The following is a 24,295-nucleotide window of genomic DNA, read 5'->3' on the forward strand; positions in this document are numbered from 1 at the left end:
GATTTGTTAAGCAGTTATTAACATCTGCATGAGGTCGTGCAGGACTCAAGGCTGCTCTATGGCCTGGCACATAAAGGTGATGCTTGCCTATCAAATTTCTTCTCTCAATAATTAATGAAAAACAAAACAAAATTGAGCAACTTGAGATAATCAGCTGGAGTTGAGGATGAAAAGAGGCTGAAGGTCATACTGTAGGGAGAGAGGCCACAAGTCCAGCAAGCACATGAAGGGAATTCTTGAGGAAGTCAAAAGCACAAGGAAGAGAAGAAATGAATCAGCAAAGCAAAGTATGTGCAAAACAGTGACACCACCAAATGCTGATGAGCAACAGGACCTCTCATTCATTGCTGGTGGGAATGCAAAATGGTACAGCCACTTCGGAAGACAGCTTGGAGATTTCTTACAAAACTAAACATACCCTTACCATAAGACCCAACAATTGCTGTCCTTGGTATTTACCCAAAGGAGCCGAAACTTATGTTTTCAACAAAAACCTGCACAAGGATGTTTATAGCATCTTGATTCATAATCGCGAAAACTTGGAAGAAACCAAGATGTCCTTGGATTAAAAAAAGATGGTATATCCAGACAAAGGAATATTATTGAGCACTAAAAAGAAACGAGCTATCAAGCCATGCAAAGACATGGAAGAACCCTAAGTGCATACTACTAAGTGAAAGAAACTAATCTGGGAAAGCTATATACTGTATGATTTCAACTATAGGACATTCTGGAAAAGGCAAAACTACGGAGACATAGTAAAAAGATCAATGGTTGCTAGGGGTGGGTGAGGGAGGACAGATGAATAGGCAGCACACAGAGGATTTTTAGGGCAGTGAAAATACTCTGTATGATATTATCATGATGGATATATGTCATTATACATTTGTCCAAACCCATAGAATGTATGACACCATGAATGAACCCTAAGGTAAACTATGAACTCTGTGACTGTGATGTGTCAATGTAGGTTCATCAATTGTAACAAATGTACCACTCTGGTGGGAGATATTGATAATGGGGGAGTTTATGCATGTGTAGGGGCAGGGGGTATATGGGAAATCGCTGTATCTTTCTCTCAAATTTGTGAACCTAAATTTGTGCAAAAAAAATAAAGTGTTTTAAAAAAATGTGCAGAGATGCAAAGTCACTCTGAGAGAGACCAAAAAGGCCAAGAGGAGAAAATGGAGAAAGTAGCCAGTTTCCAGAGCTGCCTTAATTCTCAAGAGCCTTTGATTTCATTTCATGTACACCCTTTAAGATAAACCTTCATTTAGTTATTGCTACTTTAGAGAGTTTCTGCCCTCTGCAACCAAGAGCAATCTGGAGCAGGAATGGGTTCTAGAATCAGCAACAGATCCTCAGAGAAGACGTGAAACTAACTATGAAATCTTCTTAATGTAGAGGGCAGCAAGGATGTCCCTGTCCTATAACACTGCTCACTGAACCCTCCAGTGGTAGTTTAAAGATTCTTTGTTATTATTCTCATTGAGAGGTAGAGTCTAATCTCTCTCTTCTTGAATCTGGGCTGGCATAAGTGGTTCATTTGACCAAAAGAATACAGCAGAAGTGACACTCAAGGCTAGGTCATAAGAAGTCTTGCGGCATCTGCCCAGGACTCTTAGAATGCCTGCTTTTGAGAAGCTCCCTCTTAGAATCAAGCTGCCGAGTTTTGACAAGCCCAAGCTACACAGAGAGCCATAGTAGGCGCTTTGGACAACAGCCACGGCTGCTCCCAGCCAATAGTGAGCATAACTGCCAACCACAAGTGTGAGCCATCTTGGATATCTAAACCAGCTGACCTTTCAGATGGCTCCAGCCCAGCTGCTATCTGCCTGTAATCACATGGAGATCACAGTGAGAAGTGCGCAGCTCAACACAGTCAACCCACAGAACCATGAGAGATAATAATAATAAACCGCTGTTTGAGGCCACTAAGTTTTAGAATGACTTGTTATACAGCAATAGATAACCAGAAGACCTCTCCTCCTCAATGATGGAGAAACACTAAAATCATTCCCACTAGGAAAGAGGGATGGAGAGGGGACAGTAAGGCAGATAGGAAACATGTGTGTTGGCAGTGGGCAGGGTTACAATTTTAAATTTACTCAGGACTGGGCATGAGTTTAAATGGTAAGACTGAAGAAATGACTTTAGTCTAGGGAAGAAACCTTCGAGTTATGAAAAACTTGGTTAAATAAGTACACTGTTCCAACTACATCTACATTAAATCCACAGGTCTATAACAGATATACTCACGGTATGCCACTTTATAACATTTGAAAATAATAGTCCCATTTACTATTCTTTTCTGACAAACAAAGCCCATGAGTTGCACTAATGTGAAAAATTGCAAAGGCATCAATGTGGGAATCACATGGAGTTGTTCCTGTATCCTGGGTCAGAAGGAAGCATCCAAAAGCAAACGTTTATATTGCTGAGGGATACACTCAGATGTAATAAAAAGTATAGACATGTGTGGGAATGAAAACCACCAATTTCAGGACAGGGTTATCTCTTGGGAGATGAGGGAGGGAAAAGCTATCGGGACAGGTACATGAGGGCCTCCAGCTGCATCTGTCAAGTCTGACATCTTAAGCTAAGTGGTAGGCACATGGGTGTCTGTATCTTTTTGTTTTTTAAAATTATAAAAATTGACCACAATTGAATGTGATGCCAAAAAAGATGAGTAAGAAAAATCTGCCTTAAAAATAGTATCTGATACATGGCTGTACAAACAGGCACAACAATATCATGCATATGGGAATTACCATAATAATGGGAATATAGGTGACAACATTAGGGTCATACTTGCAGGGGAGAGCAATTAAGATTGCTATTGCTCTTCATGCCATGTTTTCCCAGTGGTGATATTCTCACCAACCCCTTTTAGAACGAGTGACGTGAATATATTATTTTTCCCACTTAAAATGAATATAAACTCCCATAAGCAGCAGATATATTTGCACATATACACATACACATAAATGTGCATGTATGTGTATGTATGTTCAATGGAGAAATACCATGGACCCATTATCAAAGGACTATTGTTCAAAAGCATGTTCACTTGTCTTGCCAGAATACTATTATTCTTTATTGGTATGTCAATAATTTTTACTAAATATGAGCTTTATAAGACAGAGGTTCATACCCTTTTGACAATTGTTTCCTGATGAATATTATTTCATTGCAATGTAGATTTTCATGCCAAATAAATTAATCATCATACTCATATCTTCCTTGAAACCAGTCATGGCACCATTTGTATTTCCTTATCTAATGACCTTAAGATCAAAAGATCAAAAACTAAAGATCTCAGCCCCCTCGGGATTTCGACCCTCTCTTCCACTAGATGCATAGGAGACAGTCAATACACACTTATTTTGCTGAATTAAGGACTTCAACCTACAGACCACACGGCACTACATATGTTATTTTTTCTTAAAACAGCAGCAACACAGCAATAACAACAATGTACTCAGATACAATATGGTCGTTGTTATAGTTACTGGGAACCTAACTGGAAATGGGTAGTGATGACAGGCCTCTCTCCTCTGCCCCATTTACTGAGAGCCTCTGCTGCCACTGACAGTCATCACCAATTATGTGTCCCTACAGGGTCTGAGCTCCTGACCCTAGAAGAGGAAGGATGGAAAGAAACAGAAGGTATATATATTTTGTGTAGGGACGCCTGCGGGTCCAGGTCTCTGTCAAAACTCCTACAGCTTCTAGTCTAATTGAGAAAGTAGAAGACCAACTTATGGAGAAAACATAAATCACAAAGAACCTTTCAGACTTTTAGAGTTTGTAAACCCCAGTCTCAGCATCTGGGTTAGTCTTGAACTGTGCTGAATACCTCACTACTGTTAAGCATGAATCTATAAAAATGCTCAGAAAACTGAAGCCAAAATGTTAACAGTGCTCTAAACAGTGCAAAAAATGAGTTTAAAAATAAAGTTAGATTCACCCGTTTGCATACATCAATGAAACAGAAGATTATTTTTTAATCTGTTTTCAGTTACAGATTTTATTACATTAATGAATGGAATTCATTTTATTTCCTTTTTCTTCCAAAATTTTCCTCAAATTTATATTTTTTTGTTTTTCTAAAATATATATATATAATAAAACAGACTATGAGTTTAGCTAAGTGCTATGAATGTTATGAGACAAAGACTTCTCTGCATATTTTTCCTGTTTTTGCAGAAAACAGATTACAAAACAGAAAAAGTCATCTTCAAAGAAATGAGCGGCTTGGGTTACAAGTGCACAAGTCAGCCATGTGTACTAATTCTCAGTAATAATGAAGCAAGGTGAGCTCCCCGGGGACTTAAAAGTCAACATCTGGCCATGGGTGGGTGAACTAAGAAGGGTAACTGCTCTTGTGACACAACCTTTCAAAACCCTTTGTATTCCCAATTGGACAGACGAGGCTGTGGAACTCACAGTGACTTTCTAAGGCATGTGACCTGCTCCGATGACGGGGAAAAGTCTGCCTAAGCCAGCAAAGAGAGGTGCTGCTGCTACTTTAAAAAATACCTATGGAAAATGGAATCATCCATCCCACTACTCAGAGATCCAAAGGGGCCTGGATTGTTTGCTACCTACAGGATTGCTTACCTGAAAAGGAAAAAAAAAAAAAAAAATGCAAAACAGGAGACTTGAAACACTGAGGACCACTGTCTACCACCTTTGAGATGAAGGATGGCAAACCTCGTTTCACAGATATTTTAAGTAGCTGTAAAGCCCAAGTGGCTCCAATTTTAAGCCTGTGTTTAGATCAGGTCTGAAAAAGGGCTGCACCTCTTTACAATCACGAGGCACCACTACTGATGCCAATCTGTGCTTTGTGTTTGAAATGGGCGACCACATACGAGAAAGCAAGACCACCTACAGTAGGCAATGCATGCCACAACCGATCTCCTTGGCACCCAGACCCACACGCGGGCAAAATGCTTTCATTGAAAAGAAAATAAAGCTCAAGATTATTGCCAAAATCATGAGTAGTATCACATAATTAATTTTACATTTTTAATTCTTCCAGAGATATATAATCATGTCTTTTCAGCAAGTTTCAAACCTGACTTTTTTTTAAAACACAAACTCACCTGACTTAGTGAAACGTGCTGCTATCTTGGGCCCCTTGCAACAGCTTGAAGAATGGGCTAGATACAGCCTATGGATATGCCTATTTAAAGTTAGAAAATCTAGTTGCTCAAATGGAAACTATAGTTGTTTTAAATGAACAATACTTACTGGGAAGAGCAGTTTCTGCAATTCCTAATATTCTTTTTGATTATTATTGTGTGTCCTTCTTATTTAGGACATTAAAGCCTCCCTGTTTCCATCCTGAATGCTCCTAAAGTTACAGAACAAGGGTATCCTACCTGGCTGTCTATGACAGGTCAGTGATCAAACAGAAAGAGAGTCAGGCAGTAGCCAGATTCTGCCCATCTCTTAAGAATCACCAGGAGCTAGGAGTCCTTAGTTCCTGCTACCTTCAGGGAACCACCATTCAATGTTAGACAGGACAATTAGTGCTACCCAAACAAAGGTTTAATATTTTCAGGTGTTTGCTCAGTTTCTAGACTCAATGATTTTCAAGAAAAGGTTCTTCCATGAATACCATTTCCTGCACAGAACAAGCAAATTAGGAAAAAAAAAGTGACCTCATCTTTCTTATAAGAAAAGAAACACAGGTTTAGATGGAAAATATACCCATATTGTATTGCCCTAGTGATCAAAGCCTGTTTATTTAACCAACCTTATCTTGAAATAGTACCAGTCTTTGTGTAAGAGTTTAATTTACTTAAAGTATTTACATTCACATGAACAAACCTGTGCATGAGATAAAACAAGACATAATGTTTTGCTGAACTTAAGAACAAGATGCAAGTTGTTCATCCATATAAAGAAATACTCACTCCAAGCATTTTTGACAATGCAGAAAGCACTCAGCCAGTTCTTTCCCAGCATCCCAGAGGCACTAGGGAGCTTGAAGAGTTGCTAGCACTTGTGAGGTAAAGCAAAGCAGAGAGCTGTGGCTGCTGACTCCAAACTGCAAATTTTAGTGCCTGACCCAGCAGAGGGTGCCATGAGGAAAGAATGTACTAAAAATTAACTTTAGGAAAAGTTAGCAAAGATTTTTCAAGGGCCAAACACTTCTGCCACAAACGACTTCTACTGCAGAACCAACCGCAAGCAGTGACGAATTTAACAGGCACGACTTAACAGGCAATAAGATCAGAAACATTTACCCTTCCACCTCAGGAGTGGTTCGCCTGTCTAGGAAAAGCCGAGGTACCCTAGTAGACTCTGTCCTTGTACAGGATCTGTGGTTGAACAGAAACCTTAGTCCACACTGTTTACCACGGTAATGATATGAATGTGAAACAAGTCTTTTCAGCGTAGAGATCTGCAAAAGGTACTTACACAGCCTCCAGCAAGAATTTCTGCTGCAAGTGGGACCGAACCATCTTTGTGCATAAATTTATCCCTCACAAAATCATTCACCTTGAAGAAAAACATTTATAGAAGCTGATGAAAAATATAAAGAAAGTCATTAAACACATATAAATACATATTTATAAATGTTATTTTTTCCTGTCAGTCTATTAATCACGAACTGCATAAATTAACAGATCTTAAAAGAGTTTGAGAAGTGCTCTTAATAGTATATATGTAGTTTATAAAAGGTAAATAAATATATATGTATTCTTGATGTTTCAGGGCGAAAAATATTAAAAGACAGATGGCTTATAAGCCCTAAACTCAAATATGTCCTGCAATTACAATAGCATAAGAAGAGAGACACATTGACAATAGAAACAAAATAAAAACATACTTTTTATAACTTAAAAACTATAAGATTTGATTAAAAATCACTTTCAAGTCTTCTAACAAGATTTATTCTAAAACAGCACTCAACATTGAGACAAATTTGGCTGAGTAGATTTTCCAGCTTAGTAGAAATTCAGTATCTAAAAAATTTCTTAAGGATTCTCAAGGAACATCAATAGCATTATTTAATTAAGTATAATGTTCCCAGAGCGGTATGTACTACAAGCAATTTTAAGGATCAACCATGTTTTTGGAAGATAAAAGTCAGACAACGGGCTGGCCCCGTGGCTTAGCGGTTGAGTGCTTGCACTCCACTACTGGTGGCCTGGGTTTGGATCCCGGGCGTGCACCAATGCGCCGCTTGTCCGGCCATGCTCAGGCAGTGTCCCACATACAGCAACTAAGAAAGATGTGCAGCTATGACATACAACTATCTTCTGGGGCTTTTGGGAGAAAAAGGGAAAAAAAGGAGGAGGATTGGCAATAGATGTTAGCTCAGGGCCGGTCTTCCTCAGCAAAAAAAAAAAGAGGAGGATTGGCATGGATGTTACCTCAGGGCTGATCTTCCTCACCAAAAAAAAAAAAAAAAAAGTCAGACAAGATTAGCTGTCCCAAGGTCACATAATAAGATGGTAAAAGAAGAATTTCAGGCACCAAGGCTACAAAGCCCAATCTAAAAGTGGACTTTAACTGTCTGGGGCTTTATGACCTTAGTGATATAAAGGCAGTATCTATCCACTCCACAAACATTCACTGAATACCTTCCATCCGTCAGATGTGAGCCAGGCACTGGAGAAACAATCTGATGGCGGATCAACTTCAACTAGAACTCAGATCCCTCAATGTGTGGCTTTGGTAAATGCTTATAGAATACACTCTAAATATCAATTCTATACACAGCATGTGTAATTAAATGAGTACATGCTTTGGAGTCAGAAAAATCTGATTTTGAATTCTAGTTTTCCCACTCATGAATTGTGTGAACACAGGTAAACACTTAAACCCTGTGGGCCTCACTTTCCTTATCTGTAAACTGCGGGTCACACTTTGCTTGAGATTAAAATAGTAACCGATAATACATGTAAAGTACCTAATATGGTAGGTTCTGAAGGAAATTTAGCTGCTGCTGCTGCTGCCATTACAACAACGATAATGATGGTGATGGTGATAGTGATGATGGTGATGATGATGATGATGATGGCAGCAACCACCAAAAGTCTCGTTCAAATATATCATCACATTTTTGGATGTTTAGTTTTAAATGGGGAATAATGAAAAGTTATATGTGGTAAGTCTCCTATGTTCAAATTAGCACCTCTAAAGAAACACAAACCTGCCATTTCACATAAGAATATCTGCTAGACTCTTGAGTGTGAGCAAACTCCCTTCTTAGGAAGCATCAACTCAAAAGACTTACTGTGAGTTTTATGGCCTTCTCTGGGGCGACTCCCAATAACTGCGGCAACAGACCTAAAAAACAACAAAAAGTAGAAGTATAGTAAATAAATTAGCATTAACTAAACAAATCAACAGCTCTAAAGAGGGGATCACCATCTAAAAACCAGGGCAATCTTTGCTGCAATTTTCTGCTATAATCTTTAATGAGAAAACTCAAAATGGAATGTTTGAGTACTAATGTCTAACAGCCACATCAGGCCCAAGTAAATTCCCTCTCACATCCTGGATCGTTTGCACGTTGGGTAAATCAACAGTATTAGTGACAGAGGAAATCTCATTATTCCACAACAAGTTTGCACTTTCCCTCCTGTCTCTCAAATATGAAGTGGACTTCAGTGAATATATTATTTTTTTCTAATACTTTTCTCAGTCCCCCACCTCCAGTGTCCACAGTTTAGCCATTCATTCACTTGGCAACTATGACTTGGTGACAAGCACAAGACAAACAAGGTTCTTGCTCTGACCGGTCTCAGATGGAAGGAGGGGAGAGGCCTTCCTGAAGAAGTGACAATTGGGGAAAAACGCATTCCAGGAGAAGGAACAGATAGGGCAAAGACAGCCGAGTAGGAACAAGCCTAGCGTGCTCAAAAAGGAGGGAAAACATCAGTATGCCACCTCGCATGAAGCAGGCACAGGTGGGAGCCCGTTGCTGTAGTCACGTTGTAGGTCAGGATCCTGGGCTTGATATGCTGCAAGTCAGATGAGAAGGAATTGGAGGGTTTCGATCGGGAGGAGAGTGATGTGCTAACTCTCACTTCTAAAAGACCACTCCAGCTGCTGTGTGGAAAACAGACAGGACATACTGACATTGTGTGCGTGCGTGCGTGCGTGTGTGTCACGAGACGAGACTGAGAGACAAAGAAAAACTGGGTTTGACTTCTACTGCTGGATTTTTAGCATGAACACCCAGGTTTGGGGTGGAAAGCAAGGAGCTCTGTTTTGGACATGTTAGGTTGCACAGGAATTAAGAATCAGAGCACAAAGGCAGGTGTGGCCTTTGACAGGAAAGGGTCACTTCCAGCAAAGGCAGTTACAACGGCAGTGGACCTACATATCTGAACTAAAAAGTGGCATCGTTGTCATCTGTTCTTTCTAAGAAAATAAAATCAAAGACAGACGCCTTTTCTTGGAAACACGCAGTAAGCTAACCCCAAGAATCAGAATATATTGTTCCCTGCGTCATACTGCTGTCCTTGAGAGGGGCTTCACAGTGCAACTCCTTTGTCAGGAAGTACAACTTCCTAATTCGTCTATATAAAAAGGTCCATTTGCAGCTTCTTCCGAGAGAACAGCCCTGTCCATACCATCTTCCTAAAGGAGCAGCTTGCAAGCAAAAGTCACTAGCTTGAGGGATGTATGTCTTCAGCCTGCAGACGTGTTTTACTGAACAGCACAAGGTTTCAAACATAATTTGAACTTATTGTAAAGATAGATAGATAGATCGATAGATCAATGGATTGATCTGACAGCCTGGGCCTCCTTCTGACATTGCAGCAATCTGCTCCACTTGGATGAGGCTCTGCCCTTTAGACAGGACCTAAGCATCAATTCACCAAGGTCCCCACCATGCCCCAATGCCGACACGGCAATGAGGACAAGTGCCAGTTGCCGTTCATGATTTTTCTTGCTTTGTTGATATCCTCACGATAGAGAAACCTTTCTGTATGCTTGCGGCTCTACAAAAAGGAGGAAACTAAATAGACGAAGACAGTGTTATGTTTTAGGAAAAATGGGAGAAAGCTCATTTCATTGTGGAATTAAGTGATGAGTATGCTGAGGCTAACGAAAATTTTCTTAAAAAACCAGCTAACAGGGGCCGGCCCCGTAGCGTAGCGGTTAAGTGTGCGCGCTCCGCTGCTGGCAGCCTGGGTTTGGATCCCGGGTGCACACTGATGCACCGCTTGTCAGGCCATGCTGTGGCAGCGTTCCAGATAAAGTGGAGGAAGATGGGCACAGATGGTAGCCCAAGGCCAGTCTTCCTCAGCAAAAAGAGGAGGATTGGCATGGATGTTAGCTCAGGGCTGATCTTCCTCACCGAAAAAAAAAACAAAAAACTGCTAACACATGGTTTATTATGTGTCAGGCATTTTAAGCACCAATTTAAGCAGCTTACTAACTCATTTAACTCCCATAATCACCCCGGGGAGAGGAAACTGAGGCATACAGAGATTCAGTAATTTGTTCCAAGTTATCCTGCTGATAAATGGTGAGACTGGGATTCAAACCTAAGCTCTCTTACTCAAGAGTCTCTGCTTTTAGACAACACTCAACTCTGTCCTGTGCCTAATAGGCAAACATGTACCTGCCTCTCACCTCCAGCCTATTTGTTCACTTCCATAACCTGCCTGGATCCTATAAACATTTCAATTTGCAATGTCTTCTCTGGACAACCATATTTTGAGCCTGCTTCATCCCCTGAGCCACAGCTGACTGGACAAGGGGAAGGCAACTAAAAGACAGGCTGCCAATGAGTTCAGCAACCTGGGCCCTATGACCTGGTACCAGAAGTAGAGCTAGTCAGTCAGGATCCTTCTCCCAGGAGCATGACAGAGTCCTCGGAGGTGAGGAGCCAGTTAGCGCAGGGGCACAAGTGAGAAGACGCCATGCGGAGTGGGGAAAGTGGCCAGTTGAAGCCGTGTATGTGCTGTTGCCACGAGGAAGCAGAAACCGTGAATAAGAAAAGCAAGTGGGTTGTTGAGAGAAGAGCATGTGGAGCAAAAGGAATGGAGACACCAAAGAGGGAGAACATGCAGCGCATGAAAGGTGCGCAGGCAGGAGGGCTGGTCTTGACCATCATCTGGTCCCACGGAGGCCAGCGCCTGGTGAAACCCTGTCCTGGGATCCCTATGAGATCTTGGCCTTCTTTCTCTCTTGCATGAACTCTCACCAAAAGTTCGCCTGTGCCCTTGCTAGCTCGAGTAAGGCTATGTGCGCTTTATAATCTAAATGAACCGAAGCAGCACAGAAAACGTGACTATGGAACCATCTGGGCAAAGCAAGTGCTCTTATTCAAAGTAAGCACTCTCCTCCTAAACTACATTCACTTATTAATCTTTTACTTATACCACATAATATGAGATAATATGATATCTATAATATGAGAAGAAAGGCTTTATTATTACTTTATGAAAGTACATTAATTTCTACTAGTAAAATGCAGGGATAGGCTGTTTAAACTACATCTTAACATTCACAATTTCCATTTTACTCTCTGCATTCAGGTCAAGTACCAAAATGTTTAGTTAAATATTTACTTGCCAGATGCATTTTTCTCATCATTAAACTGTAGACCAAAACCATGCATGGGTTGAAAGCACTGTGATTTAAATGATCATCTCTTGTCTCTGTAACTACCCTGTGACGGTCTTTTTAAATGACTAATAAAAAACAGCCCACAGAGCCAAATGACTACAGTGTTAGATACAATCACTTCAGCCAGCGTTTTAAGCTATTGAGATTTGTCTTTTTCACTATAAATTTAGTAATGCACTGTGAACAGCAAAAAACAAAAGAGAAAACCCTGTATTTAAAACTAAATATAGGGCAGCAAATATTTAGTTGTTCAGCAAACATTTACCAAATCCCTTTCCGTGTGCCTGGTACTGGAAGGAACTGGGGATGAACAGTAAGATCTGTGCTATCCCTGGAGAAATTCTCAGCTTACCAGAAAAGAGAACCCTAGGTGTCTGTGTGTGCCAGAGGGGACAAACCACCTAAGAACAGAGCGGTGAGTGACACAGCCCAGGGGTGTCAAAGTACTGTGGGAACACAGTGGAGAGAGCTAGTTATTCTGCCTGCAGGAGGGAGAAAAGCAACAAAGAGGAGATGCTTGACCCGGATCTTTAAGAATAAGCAGAGGCTTCCTGGAGAGAAGAGACACGAGTAGAATGGAGGGCAAGGTGGTCCAGACAGAGGGAATAGTGCATGAAAAGGCACCAAAATCTCAAGATCATGGCACATTCAAGGTTGGGGCAAGATCACCAGAGGCTGGGATTAGATCGCAGACCTTGTAATAAATAACAGTAGTGTGATAATGACAACAGCCGATATTTGGGGGCACTTACCACACGCCAGGCACTATTCTATTGCTTTATGTGAATTAACACATTTAGTCCACACAAGTCAATAACAGTAACTCAGTGCATGTTACTTTTATCCCCATCAACAGATGAAGAAACTGAGGAAGACTTCAAGGAGCCTGCCCAAGGTTACTCAGTTGTTAGATGGAGACGTGGGGTTCAACCCAAGCGGTCTGGCTCACGGGGTGCTCCCACCTGATGCACTGCACTGCTTCTCTCCCAGGCCGCACTAAGGAGCTTGGAGCAAATACCGTAGATGCATGGGGTGGCTTTGAAAGTAAAGAGTAAAGTTCATAAAGTAAAAAGTTCTAGAGGCAGGTGAAGGACAGATGGTATGAACAGAGACCCAAGGGAGGGAGAGTAATTAGGAGGTTAAAGTAAAGGGTAGAAGGCCCTGAGTTTCACTCTATTACATGAATAACTTCAACTCAATAAGAATAAAACCAAAGTACAAATCCATTCCTAAGACCTGGGCCAGATGTTGGCCCTCAGGGAGGTCCTGGATAAGTACCATTCTTGTGATGACTACCCTCCTAAATAGAGAAACATAGATGGCTGTGGATTAAGATTTGAGTGCCACTACAGATGTGGGCCTGGACACCATTAGCCCTGGGAGGGGTCATGCTCTGTGGGACAATGAAAAGTCACAGAGGCGGGAATTTCAATCACCCTCCTGGTTCCTTGACTTCAGAGGGAGGAGGGGTAACGTGGCTCAGTAATGCCTAAAACAGCCAGCCTCGTTAAGGCACTTCAACGCGATCACACTGAAGTTTAAAGGACACGTGTGTTTGACATCTGGGTAACTCAGCAGAAAAATTAGGCTTCTAATACAAGATGTTTCTGTTGGATTCTGGCAATTCATTGTACCATTAGAAACAGAGAATGGATGTGTGTGTTGTTTCTAACTTGTCAAAACAGCAGTCTATTTTCCAACTACCTCAAATGAAATTTATTAGTGTGGTTAGTTTTCTAATCTTCTCATTTTAGTTCAGCTCCATCAGCACATATGGCAACGCTTCCTTGGCAAACTTTACCAGAAGGCTGCTAATGCGAGAAAAGATTTACAGGGCACAATATTAATACAGTATTTTGTCTTCAAATTTCATGGGGTTGACATATAAATCACACTATCCCCTCTGATTCCAGTCCCTTTGTAACCCAGTGAGAACTGAGCTAGAGGTGTGGGAACTAAGCCCACATCAGGAACCTCCAACTTAAGCTTCATATAGGACCCCAAAAGGAGGTTCCCGTGAGCAGTGTGCTAGATCAGAGGGCTACTATGCTATTCTTTACTTAAAAACTTTTTAGAAATTCTAGAGTCTCAGAGTTGGGAGGAACTACAAAAAACTCATTAATAATGCAGGCTTACATAAAACTATTTACTTCAATGGCTTGGCAGCAAAATGAATGGTTTGGAACATGGGCTTTGGACGTAGACAGACTTGGGCTGGAATCCTAGGTCTGCATCTCTTTCAGGCTGAGTGATCTTGGGGACGTTCTTCTTTGAACTCTAGGTTCCTCATTGGTAAACCAAGGATGCTACCTATGACTCATAGGTTTATTATGATAATTATAGGAGTAAATGTATACAAAGAGCCAGACACTGTTCACAACCTCTATTATGTATTCAAAAAAATGTGATATTCCTTTCTACCTATCTGTTCAAGGCATATCCTTGCTTCTCTTCTTGCTTACAGGAGGCAGTTCAGCCTGAAACATGTTCACAGCCCAGAATTAGGTAAGTAGTATACGGCTGTTCCCATGGCATTATGCCCATCCTTAGAAGAGCTGTCCCCAGGCAGTGAAGGCACAGCTGGTCTGAGTGTCTAGTGGCCCCGCCTACTTCAGGCAAAGATAAGGAAGTAGCACAGACATAACAATGCATCTTCAACTACGTTTTTAAGCTAAAATAAAATGTTTTAGTTAAGAATTTAAACATTTCTCAACCTCTGATGAGAAGTAACTTTTTATAATGTAATTTCTACTGAGTGGCAGGAGAGCCAGGTGATTAGGGCATGGAGTCTGGAGCCAGGCTGCTCTAGAATTTGAATTCAGACTTTGTTATTCACCAGCTGTGCATCTGTGGGCAAGTCATCCAATCTCTTTCTACCTTAGTTTCCACATCTGTAAGTTGGGATAAACATAGTACCACCTTCATGGGGTAGTTCTGAAGATGAAATGAGTTAATATACGCAAAGCCCGAAGAACAGGGCCAAGCACACAGTAAGTACTACAGAAGTGCTTTTTGGTGTTGTTTATTTTTATCTTTATCAACATCACCATCATCATGACTATCCTCCTCATCTTCCTTCAGGGAAACTGGAATCTAGAGAGGCTAAACAGCTTGTCCCAAGTCACTAACTACTTAGTGACCATGCAGTGGCACGCAGAGTTGAATTCAGGTCCACCACTACTCTCAAATCACAGCTCTACACCCCCTACTGCTCGGCTCTTCCCTGTTCACTCTAGTGGACTTACGGCTCCAGCTTCCTTCTCTGCTCTACAAAGGCATTTCTTCTGGCCCAGACTGTTCTGAAACTTTTCTCTGGGCCCCGGCTCACGCTGGGCTAGCACCCTGACTGGCCCTTTCGCACAACAAAAGGAGGGTGGCTAAGTGATGGGCATCCACATCATGCCTCCACCTCTCCCTCTTCAGGTCCTGAATGTTAGGCTCTTTAAAACACTGAAGGCACTGAAGGGCAGAGCCAAGTTGTAGGTTATAACCTGGTGAATGAGTGAGTCAGGGGAATACACTGGGAATGAGGCTCAGGGAAAGCAGTGGGTCAGGAGCCAGGTGATTGTCCAGGGACAACTGTAACCACATGTAGCAGGTCACAAGAGACCACGCTGGACAAAACGAGCAGGAGCACAGATGTTGTAAGGCCATGACAAGGAAGAACCTCCATAACTAAGGCAGCGTTTCTGTCTCAGGTCAGACAAAAACAAGTTTAAGAGTGGCCAGCCCAGCCCTGAGAAAGGTAGCTTAGAGCACATAAAATGGGGTAGAAGGCATTCAGGGCAGAGACAAGCAGTAGAGTTCGGTAGGGGAAATTAATGCCTAAGAGACCCCTATTCCTGTAGCCAAAGCCACATTCAGCACTTTTTTGTGTTATCTAGTTTCAACCCAGAGGCAACCCCACCCATGTTAAATTCTTACCCTCCTGACCTCACCATTGAGGCCACTACACTTGCCCCCATCTTCCCAGAGAGCCCTCTTTGCTTTCAACATCAGATTAACCTCCATTCTGAAGCTATCAGCACTCTGCATGCCCTGCCCCATGGCTTTTATTTCTGCTCCTATTTCCATGGCCTTCTCTCTTCACTTGTTCAAGCATTCTTCCCTCCCTCCCCCTCCTCCCATTTGTCTGTCCACTTTTGACTCCTATTGCCCCCAGGGATGCAGCATTTCCACCCTCCCAACTACACTATCCCCTTTCACAGTCCTCAGAACAATCCAGTTGCCCACCAGCTCTTTGGGTGCCATCCCAAGGGACTGTAGAGTGGTGCTGGGAAAATGGTGGGGGCAGGGGGCAAGGGCAGATATTAAGATTTAAATGCTTGTTTATCTGGGTTAAATGTTTTACTCAAAATGTCAAGAACCATCTGTTATCTTAGCTATGGCTCAGGACTCCTATGGAGACTGAGTGTTAAAGAGTAAATGAATGATACTGATTATGGTCTAGAAAAAACTGAGTTCCTACTCCCCCTCTGTATTGGGGCTTTCCAGAAGTGAAGGTCATTGGGAAGATGGATCATATCCTCTCCTTCAGTTGTTCACTCTGGTATATGGCAACTTTCAGGGTCCTGGTTATCTTTTCTTCTATCTAAACTATTTCCTCGCAGCTGAGGTTTAATCTATTTCCCTTGTTTCAGTTTCAGCCATGGAAGTAGCTGGTTATAAATCATCATTCTTGAGGCCTGGAAATCATTCATTCATTCTCTTCTCCAGGCTATGCCTAGTTCCACCTTTTTGTCATCTATCCCAACTTTCTAAGCTCATCACTGCTCTCATTTGGCCCCTTCGAGCCTCTGACAACACCCCACACCCCTTAGCTTGAGTTTGTGTTACCTTAGTCTCCTATTTTAATGCCCTGTGCTCAGTACAGTTGACTCTCTGTAGATTTCTGGAGATTCAATCACCCAACTCATGAACTGTCCAAGTCTTTCGTTCACTTTTATTTGGTTTCCTATAACCAAATATCTGCCTTTTGATCTTTTCACAGCTTAATACCCTAAACTAAAATGTGCAGAAATTGGCCAAGAAAATAAGACTCACACCCATCCATTTTGCACTCATTAAACGCTTTGGTGGACAAGGATGCACACCCATGACTCAGCACAGTTCGAGAATTCACTGTGTTTTGTTCCAAGATGCATGTGTTCTTAAGTTATGGAAAACAGAGTTGTAGGAATGCCTATCATTTTATTTTGATGCTAGGGTTTTTAAATTTATTTTTAGCCACAAGAAGAATCTCACTGTAGATCTACATAACTTGGATCCTCTCTTCTCTAGAACCATTAACCACAGGAAGAGACTAGCTTAAACGAGCTGTCTGACAAAATTTCCTTCTAGAATGCAAACGTATCAATAACTTCCTGAGATATCACCACAATATCCTCTAGATGTCACCTTGAGAACATTCCAGGATGGAAGATAACTGCTTTTGCACCACACGGACAACTTGAAATAGACACATTTAAAACTTTGCAAGCTTGGATCAATGGGCTGATTAAAAAAAAATTTTTGTCAGTTAATCCTAAAAGATTAAGTATTGCTCCAAATTAAGTTTAATTCATAAAATGATCTAATTTCTCTTTCTGGCAGATTTTCTTTATGGTTTTTCCCACCAACAGAAACAAACAACAAAAACCTTTCTCTAAGAAGTATTTCTCATGGATCCTAATTTCTCTCGAATCCATCTTTCTCCCCAAGGTCCTCCCCAAAATATTTTCCAATTTCTAAGGATGCTCATCTCATTACCTGAAGCATCTAAGGGAGGAGAGGGGAGCAAAGTTTAAAGGCAGAAATTAGTTCTTCATTAGGAGCATTTAATTATGGATGATTACCAATAAATTGTTTCTCTTTAATATGCCAAGTCCATAGCAGGCCAATAACTGACTCATTTGGTCACACAGTTCATTCAAACCAAATAAACTGTCAGGTAATTCGTTAAGGATTTTAAACACCTGAGTGCATCACATCAATCTGGAGGCAGGGAAGGAAACAGAGGAAGATTTTTTACAGGGACTTCAGGGAGATCTGGATAATCTCGGTGTTATTTCCCTTAATATAGACAGAGTTAGCCTGGGGGTCTGATTTTCAAAAATGATAGAAAAACCTAGGAAAAGTGATCATTTCCTTGTAAAGAAAGTAGTCTGTATTACTGAGAAGGTTTGCAGAGTCAGTCTCATATGATTTCTAAGGGGATCTTTTCTTTTTTTTTTATATAATGTTATTTTTTTATTTTCTTTTCCCCCCAAAGCCCCAGTACATAGTTGTATGTCATAGCTGCACATCCTTCTAGTTGCTGTATGTGGGACGCGGCCTCAGCATGGCCAGAGAAGCGGTGCGTCGGTGTGCGCTCGGGATCCGAACTCGGGCCGCCAGCAGTGGAGCGCGCACACTTAACCGCTAACCCACGGGGCCGGCCCAGGGGATCTTTTCTAACAACCAAAACTTACCCCAAAATAAGAGACTCCCAGTGACAAAGAAACAGAGAGCTAGACAGAGACATGGAGAGTAACCTAACCAATTCACAATACTAAAATGACTCGTGGCTCTCAGAGGCACAGGACTTGACCCTCCATAACACAATCCCATAGCTATGTTATCAGTCTCCTCTGGACTATGGGGCAGTGACTCAAACGTGCTCCCTGATTACCACTGGATAACTTCCAGGACTGTGTGCAGATGCTGGCAAGTACCAGAGAAAGGAAAGAGTGGTGAAGTGTTGAAAGGGTTCTTTAAAAATAACCTCCCTTCTAGTAGTTCCACAAGGAATTACATCTAAATACAAAAACAGCTTTCCTTTAGAGATCTGTATTCTCCTCATAAGAAGAAAAAGAAGAGAGATGCTTATTAACCTTATAATAAGGATACATGCTGTAAGCAACTTTTTTCAGGGCCAACTGCCAACTTTTTTCCAAAATATACATAAAAATAATTTTAAAATAGGGGAGAGACCTTACTTATGCAACATTTCCAAATTATACTATTCAGGAAATATTAGCAATTATATATGTCTTGATGCAGAGAAATTACATGTTAAGCAAAATTCCATAATAGGAAAAAATATGCTCAATATTTCAAAACATGTTTATAAATTAGAGATGTACTCTGACATCTTCTCAAATATTGCTAGGTGAAGCATTAACAGCAGCAATTCTAAATTCTCAGAATTGAAATTTAACAGTTTTCTCCTGGAATAATAAAAATTTTAAACAATAAAATTACATTTAATGAGAAATTTATAGTCAAAGAATCACATGTATCTTGACTTTGTATAGAAAGGTTAGAATACTGATTCTCAGAAATACTTCAGGTCTTTTTTGTTTCTATTATAATTTTTTGCTAGTAATAATGGTTTCCCATTTTCATCTGATCTCTCTCTTGCCCAATGATAAGCATTTAAAAATATGCAGTTACATACAATCATTAATTAATGACTTTGTGCAAGGCACTAAAGGGAATTGGTCCCCAACCAATTAAGAATAGAAATAAGGTCATCTACGAAGCAAGATTATAAATCATTTTTTTTTTAACTTGAACTGCCAATCATCTCTTTGCTCTCAAGATCCAAATTACAGAATGGAACTAAACAAAGTTTTACAGTAAATCTTTTGTTTTAAAATTGGCTACTAGAAAAGAGCAGAAATCAGGGAAAAATGAATACAGGTGACTCCCAGAATTGAGGATCTTATATTTGCACTCTACTTATCCTCTGACTGAGAAGCCTTTAGGATTCAGGCACCCAAAACAGGTTAGATAAATGGCTATTTCTAAACCAGAAAAAGGGTGAAGAGTTGCCTCTTTGGTGTTCAAAGTGAGCCCTCATTTCTCTCTAATAGGCCGGCTTACTCCTCTTCCCTGAGGAGCTAAAACCACCCTTTCTGTCTCGCAGATGCAATAACTACAGCAGCACGAGGTCTGTGGGATGGCCCATGTTAGCACAGCCTTCAGCACTCAGATGCGAGGTAAGCTGTTCTGTCCATGGGGTCAAAACGACAGGTGAAGGACAGAAATCTAGATGCAACCAAGAACCAGGACCTGCCAGGTGTGGTCAAAGAGGAAAGAGAAGGAACTCAAAATTAAAATAAACCAGGTCAACACAAGCACATTAAAGATATTCAGCAGGACAAGGAAAAAAAAAAGAAAAAAATTTCTCACAATTCTAAAGGCACCCATGATACTTAATCCAATACCAAGGGAAGACTATAAAAGCAGTTTGCGAAGCAACGCCAAGGCTCAGACGTCTGTCCAACTTGCCGCTCAAAGCCCTTCCTACAGAAAACAACCCACGAGAACAGGGAACGTGGTGCCTTTGCCTGGATCACTGAAAAGCAGGAACTGTGACATTAACCTTGTACTACTTGGGAGACATTTCATTTGCGAGGTTTGCTGTCCCCAGGAGGGAAAAGTATTTCAAATGGAAGGCAGTGACCCTGTAAGGGTCATCATCAATCACCTGGGGTCAAAGACCTTCCCAATTGTAAGAAGAGGCAGGGGGTGAGGGAAAGAGGGCAGACAAAAGATCAAAAGGCCTTTGATGGGGGTTATCCACTCACACAATGGAACCTGCAAAATGGAACTTCTCTGGAGTTTGAAACCTCCTACTTTCTAAGGTGAGAGATTTCAAGAGGGGTCTTTGTTTTTTTTAACCTGAGTGCTTCAGGTGAAGACTGGAGTCAGCAGATGGCAGAAGAGGCTCAGAGGCACAGGTTGACATGGCTGCCAGTTTCAAGGTCTGTCTCGGCAGAGTACTAAATACTGTTTTCTTCTTCTAGAGCAAGCACTAGTTGGGGCAGGGAAGGAAGATCCTGCCAGCTTTGCAGTTGCCAAATGGTAAAGTGGCTCAGCTTGAATGCCTTGAGATACTGTATTTTAGCTGATGCAAACACACTTACTTCTTTTCCCTTTGTAGAAGGCAATCGCAAAAAGAGAGGTTGAGAAGTAAAGTCACACCTCTTTAGGCCCATACCAATGAAAAAGCAGGCAGGGTCTGTGGGATCCTTTCTATTAGTGATGACACATTTTGCCACTGTTCTTGTTGCTTAACGAATCTTAGATGATTAAAGGAGCAGCAAGATACAGAAGGACTACCTGGCTAGAGTGGTGTGTGAATCAGCTCCACTGGGTACAGAGTCAGAGGAAGGAAGGGGCAACCTGAACTCAGAAAGAGCCAGTAGAGGAGAGCTCCACTGAACCCTCCGTTACCTGTCTGACAGACTTTTTTGTGGTATATTCAAGGACAACCAGTCCCACAGAGGCTCTGTCCTGTCCCCAGGATGCTTTTCTCTATTAGCTGGTGAGTGAAGTTATTTCAAGAACACAAACAATATGAGTCTTTTAAAAACTCACTGAATACATCTATAAAAATAATTTTAAGAAACAAAACATACTACAAAGCAATACAAATGGCTTTCAGATTATGTGCTGTTTTGATTAGCCATGCCCTAGCAGCCTCTAGCCTGCTCCCATTAGCATGGATAATTGAGAATCTGCTGTATTTCCATTTTAACGCAGTCTCTCTAATACATTTCAGGCACTCATATGGAAAAATCTTTGACTATTATTTCACCTTACATGAATTTAGCACATGGCACTAACCTCTATACAGTCCAAAGAAGCCTTCATAGCGTAGCACTTTCTTAAAACAGTCAAAACTGTTTTTATACATAAGTTCTCCCACAAAAGAGCCAGTTGATCGCTGGTTCTGCATTCGAGTTTTTACAAGATCAATAGGATACACGGCAGTGGCTCCGACAGCTAAAATCAAATAATACCAATATTTCAGAAGGAATTAAGGTCAGTTGGTGGAGAGGGGAAGGTCGTTAATGTCAAAGAGAAGACTGATAAAGGAAAGAAACACAATTTTGCACGTATAGATTTTAAAACTGCACTTTCCATAGTCTTAAACAATCGTGGATGTTCATTCAAGCATCTCCTGATAAAAGAATGTCATAAATAGTTCAAATTTAAAAAAGCACATCACTACAGCCTAACCTCATTATTAGCCTGTCTTTATTTCATTTTTTTTTTTTAAGATTTTTATTTATTCATTTTTTTCCCCCCAAAGCCCCAGTAGATAGTTGTATGTCATAGGTTCACATCCTTCTAGTTGCTGTACGTGGGACTCGGCCTCGGGTTGGACGGAGAAGTGGTGCCTTGGGGCGTGCCCGGGATCCGAACCCGGGCCGCCAGCATCAGAGCGCGCGCACTTAACCGCCAAGCCACGGAGCCGGCCCTAGCCTGTCTTTAGAAAGCCGACCTGCAGATAAGTAAGAGAAACAAGCCACTCCTAAGTCCCTGATCACATGCAGGGATGGGGAAAAACTTCCCTTTGCTCCTGTCCCATTTCATAGCTACAGACTAGTAACTGGCTTGGGGAAAGACCAGAGAAGGTTTTGCCCTTTAATATTCAAGGTGGAAAATCACAGTAAAAATAAGAGGAATAATAAATATAAAAAATTTGCATTCATCCATGACTAACCTCCAGCAACAGAACCCAGACCAAACCTGTACGCCGACTCGGCGATCTGTAGGAGAACCGGTCGAGATGAACTGATGGAGGCCTTCTTCTTTGCAAGGACAGGAATTAGAGAGCGGGAAGACAGGAGATAGAAAGGAGGATAGAACAAAAATGAGCACATATTATTTTTAAAAAATTACCCACTGGGTTCTAAATTCATGATACAACTAAAATGTCAAACAGAAAGGTAGGGTTAGATTTGGTAAATTCTTATTAATAAAAAGTTATTATTGCTGTTAATGTTTAAATCAAATTTGAATATAATGAAAGCCAGTATGTACCAAAAAAAATTTTATGAACCTATTTTCCAATGTTTAATTCTCATTAGTGATCAAAGAGACACAAATTTAAAAACATTAATGAGATATCATTCTTCATCAATCAAATTGGTAGATTTTTGGGTTTGTTTATTTTTTAATGGCAATACCCACCCTGGCAAGAGTTGATAAAAACAGGGCTTCTCAAACCTGCCATTTAATGAAGTATAAACTGAAGGGAAACTTGGTAACATATACCCAAACCCTTAACATGTATACAACCTTTGACCTTGCAATTCTACTTATAAAAAGTTAGGGTGGAAAATAATCATATATAGAAACAAGGATCAAGCTACAAGAACATTAAAAAAGCAGTACTGTTTTAAGAGAAAAAACCATGAGAATAACCAAAATGTCCAATGACCGGTTAAAAATAATGCTACAGCCTTAAAATGAAATCATATATCATTTAAAAATGATACTGTGAAAGAATATTTGATGTTAAGAAAAATGTTCATATGATATTATAAAGTGAAAACTGGTTAAAAAGATATGGTGGGTAGAGAGGTATTCCTGATATGATTCTCTTTACCTTTTTATTTTTTTTTATTTATTTTTTTTTTTTTAAAGATTTTATTTATTTATTTTTTCCCTCCAAAGCCCCAGTAGATAGTTGTATGTCATAGCTGCACATCCTTCTAGTCGCCGTATGTGGGACGCAGCCTCAGCATGGCCGGGGAAGCGGTGCGTCCGTGCACGCCCGGGATCCGAACCCGGGCCGCTAGCAGCGGAGCCCGCGCACTTAACCGCTAAGCCACGGGGCCGGCCCCTCTCTTTACCTTTTTAAATGTTTGAAATAATTAATGATAATCTTTTTAAAACCATATTAAAGGCTGTGTGGGGCCGGCCCAGTGGCGCAAGCAGTTAAGTGCGCGCGCGCTCCGCTGTGGCGGCCCGGGGTTCGCCGGTTTGGATCCTGGGCGCGCACCGTCGCACTGCTTGGCAAGCCATGCTGTGGCGGCATCCCATATAAAGTGGAGGAAGATGGGCACGGATGTTAGCCCAGGGCCAGTCTTCCTCAGCAAAAAAAGAGGAGGACTCGCAGATGTTAGCACAGGGCTGATCTCCTCACACACACAAAAAAATTAAAGGCTGTGTGCAATGTTATTTTTTATTAGAATTATTTGTGGGTAGGTATATGCACATAAAAATAATACTAACATTTTGATTATCTCACCACCCAGAGATATTGAAAATGTTTACAGTGGCTACAACTAGGTGGTTGTATTACAGGTGATGGTTACTTTCTTCTCTTTTTTGTCCATCTTTTCTAAATTCATAATTCAGGCCAGTCAGTTGTTATTCTATTATCATTCCTTTGACCTATTATCCTTTCAGTGTTCTTGATTGTCAGAACACTTCAGAGTATTGCATTTCTCTATATAAATAAATGACTAATTTTATGTCAGACAGAGTTGTCAAATGAGGGTGGCATATAGTTACTCTTTAATAAATACCTGTTGAATGAATAAATACATTCAATAAAATTCATTTTTTCAAAAGCCACAATAATTAAAATCTGTGAACAATGAAAATAATTACCAACTCCAACTATCAACCTACTGAATTTTAGTTGCTGTCAATATAATACAATTCTAATACAATGAGATAATTTGGAATCTCCTTCAAAGGCATTTAACTGAAAATAGCTTTATATAGAAATATGCATCTTTAAGAACGTAAAACATTTCTTCTGCAAATTCCATGGGGTGTTTCCAATTCTATCCCTGTATAGCTGGAAGTCAACAGTAACTTCATTTTGACAGATGCATCCATAAGACAGGCACTGTTTTATTTACATGGATATAAATATGCAATGGTTAGAGAGGTTCTGGAATCAAAATAATGA

At 40.8% G+C, this 24,295-nt stretch overlaps 1 protein-coding gene across 3 annotated transcripts in view; it reads right to left on the bottom strand.

Moving 5' to 3' along the window:
* SLC25A13 (solute carrier family 25 member 13) overlaps window positions 1–24,295 on the bottom strand; it is a 192,639-nt gene that overhangs the window by 48,617 nt on the left and 119,727 nt on the right. For 2 of the 3 annotated variants that reach the window (XM_087422872.1, XM_087422758.1), the window contains exons 10-13: window positions 22,091–22,178; window positions 21,208–21,366; window positions 8,261–8,313; window positions 6,436–6,516 (exon numbers count right to left, since the gene is read on the bottom strand). In XM_087422872.1, the coding sequence (XP_087278998.1) occupies window positions 6,436–6,516; window positions 8,261–8,313; window positions 21,208–21,366; window positions 22,091–22,178 (381 nt within the window). The remainder of the gene's footprint in view (window positions 1–6,435; window positions 6,517–8,260; window positions 8,314–21,207; window positions 21,367–22,090; window positions 22,179–24,295) is intronic. The other variant, XM_087422808.1, reaches the window with a different exon arrangement.

The sequence above is a fragment of the Ceratotherium simum genome, chromosome 1 (genome assembly GCF_057802395.1).
Source record: "Ceratotherium simum simum isolate JZ-2026a chromosome 1, ASM5780239v1, whole genome shotgun sequence".
NCBI classification, from domain to species: Eukaryota; Metazoa; Chordata; class Mammalia; order Perissodactyla; family Rhinocerotidae; genus Ceratotherium; species Ceratotherium simum.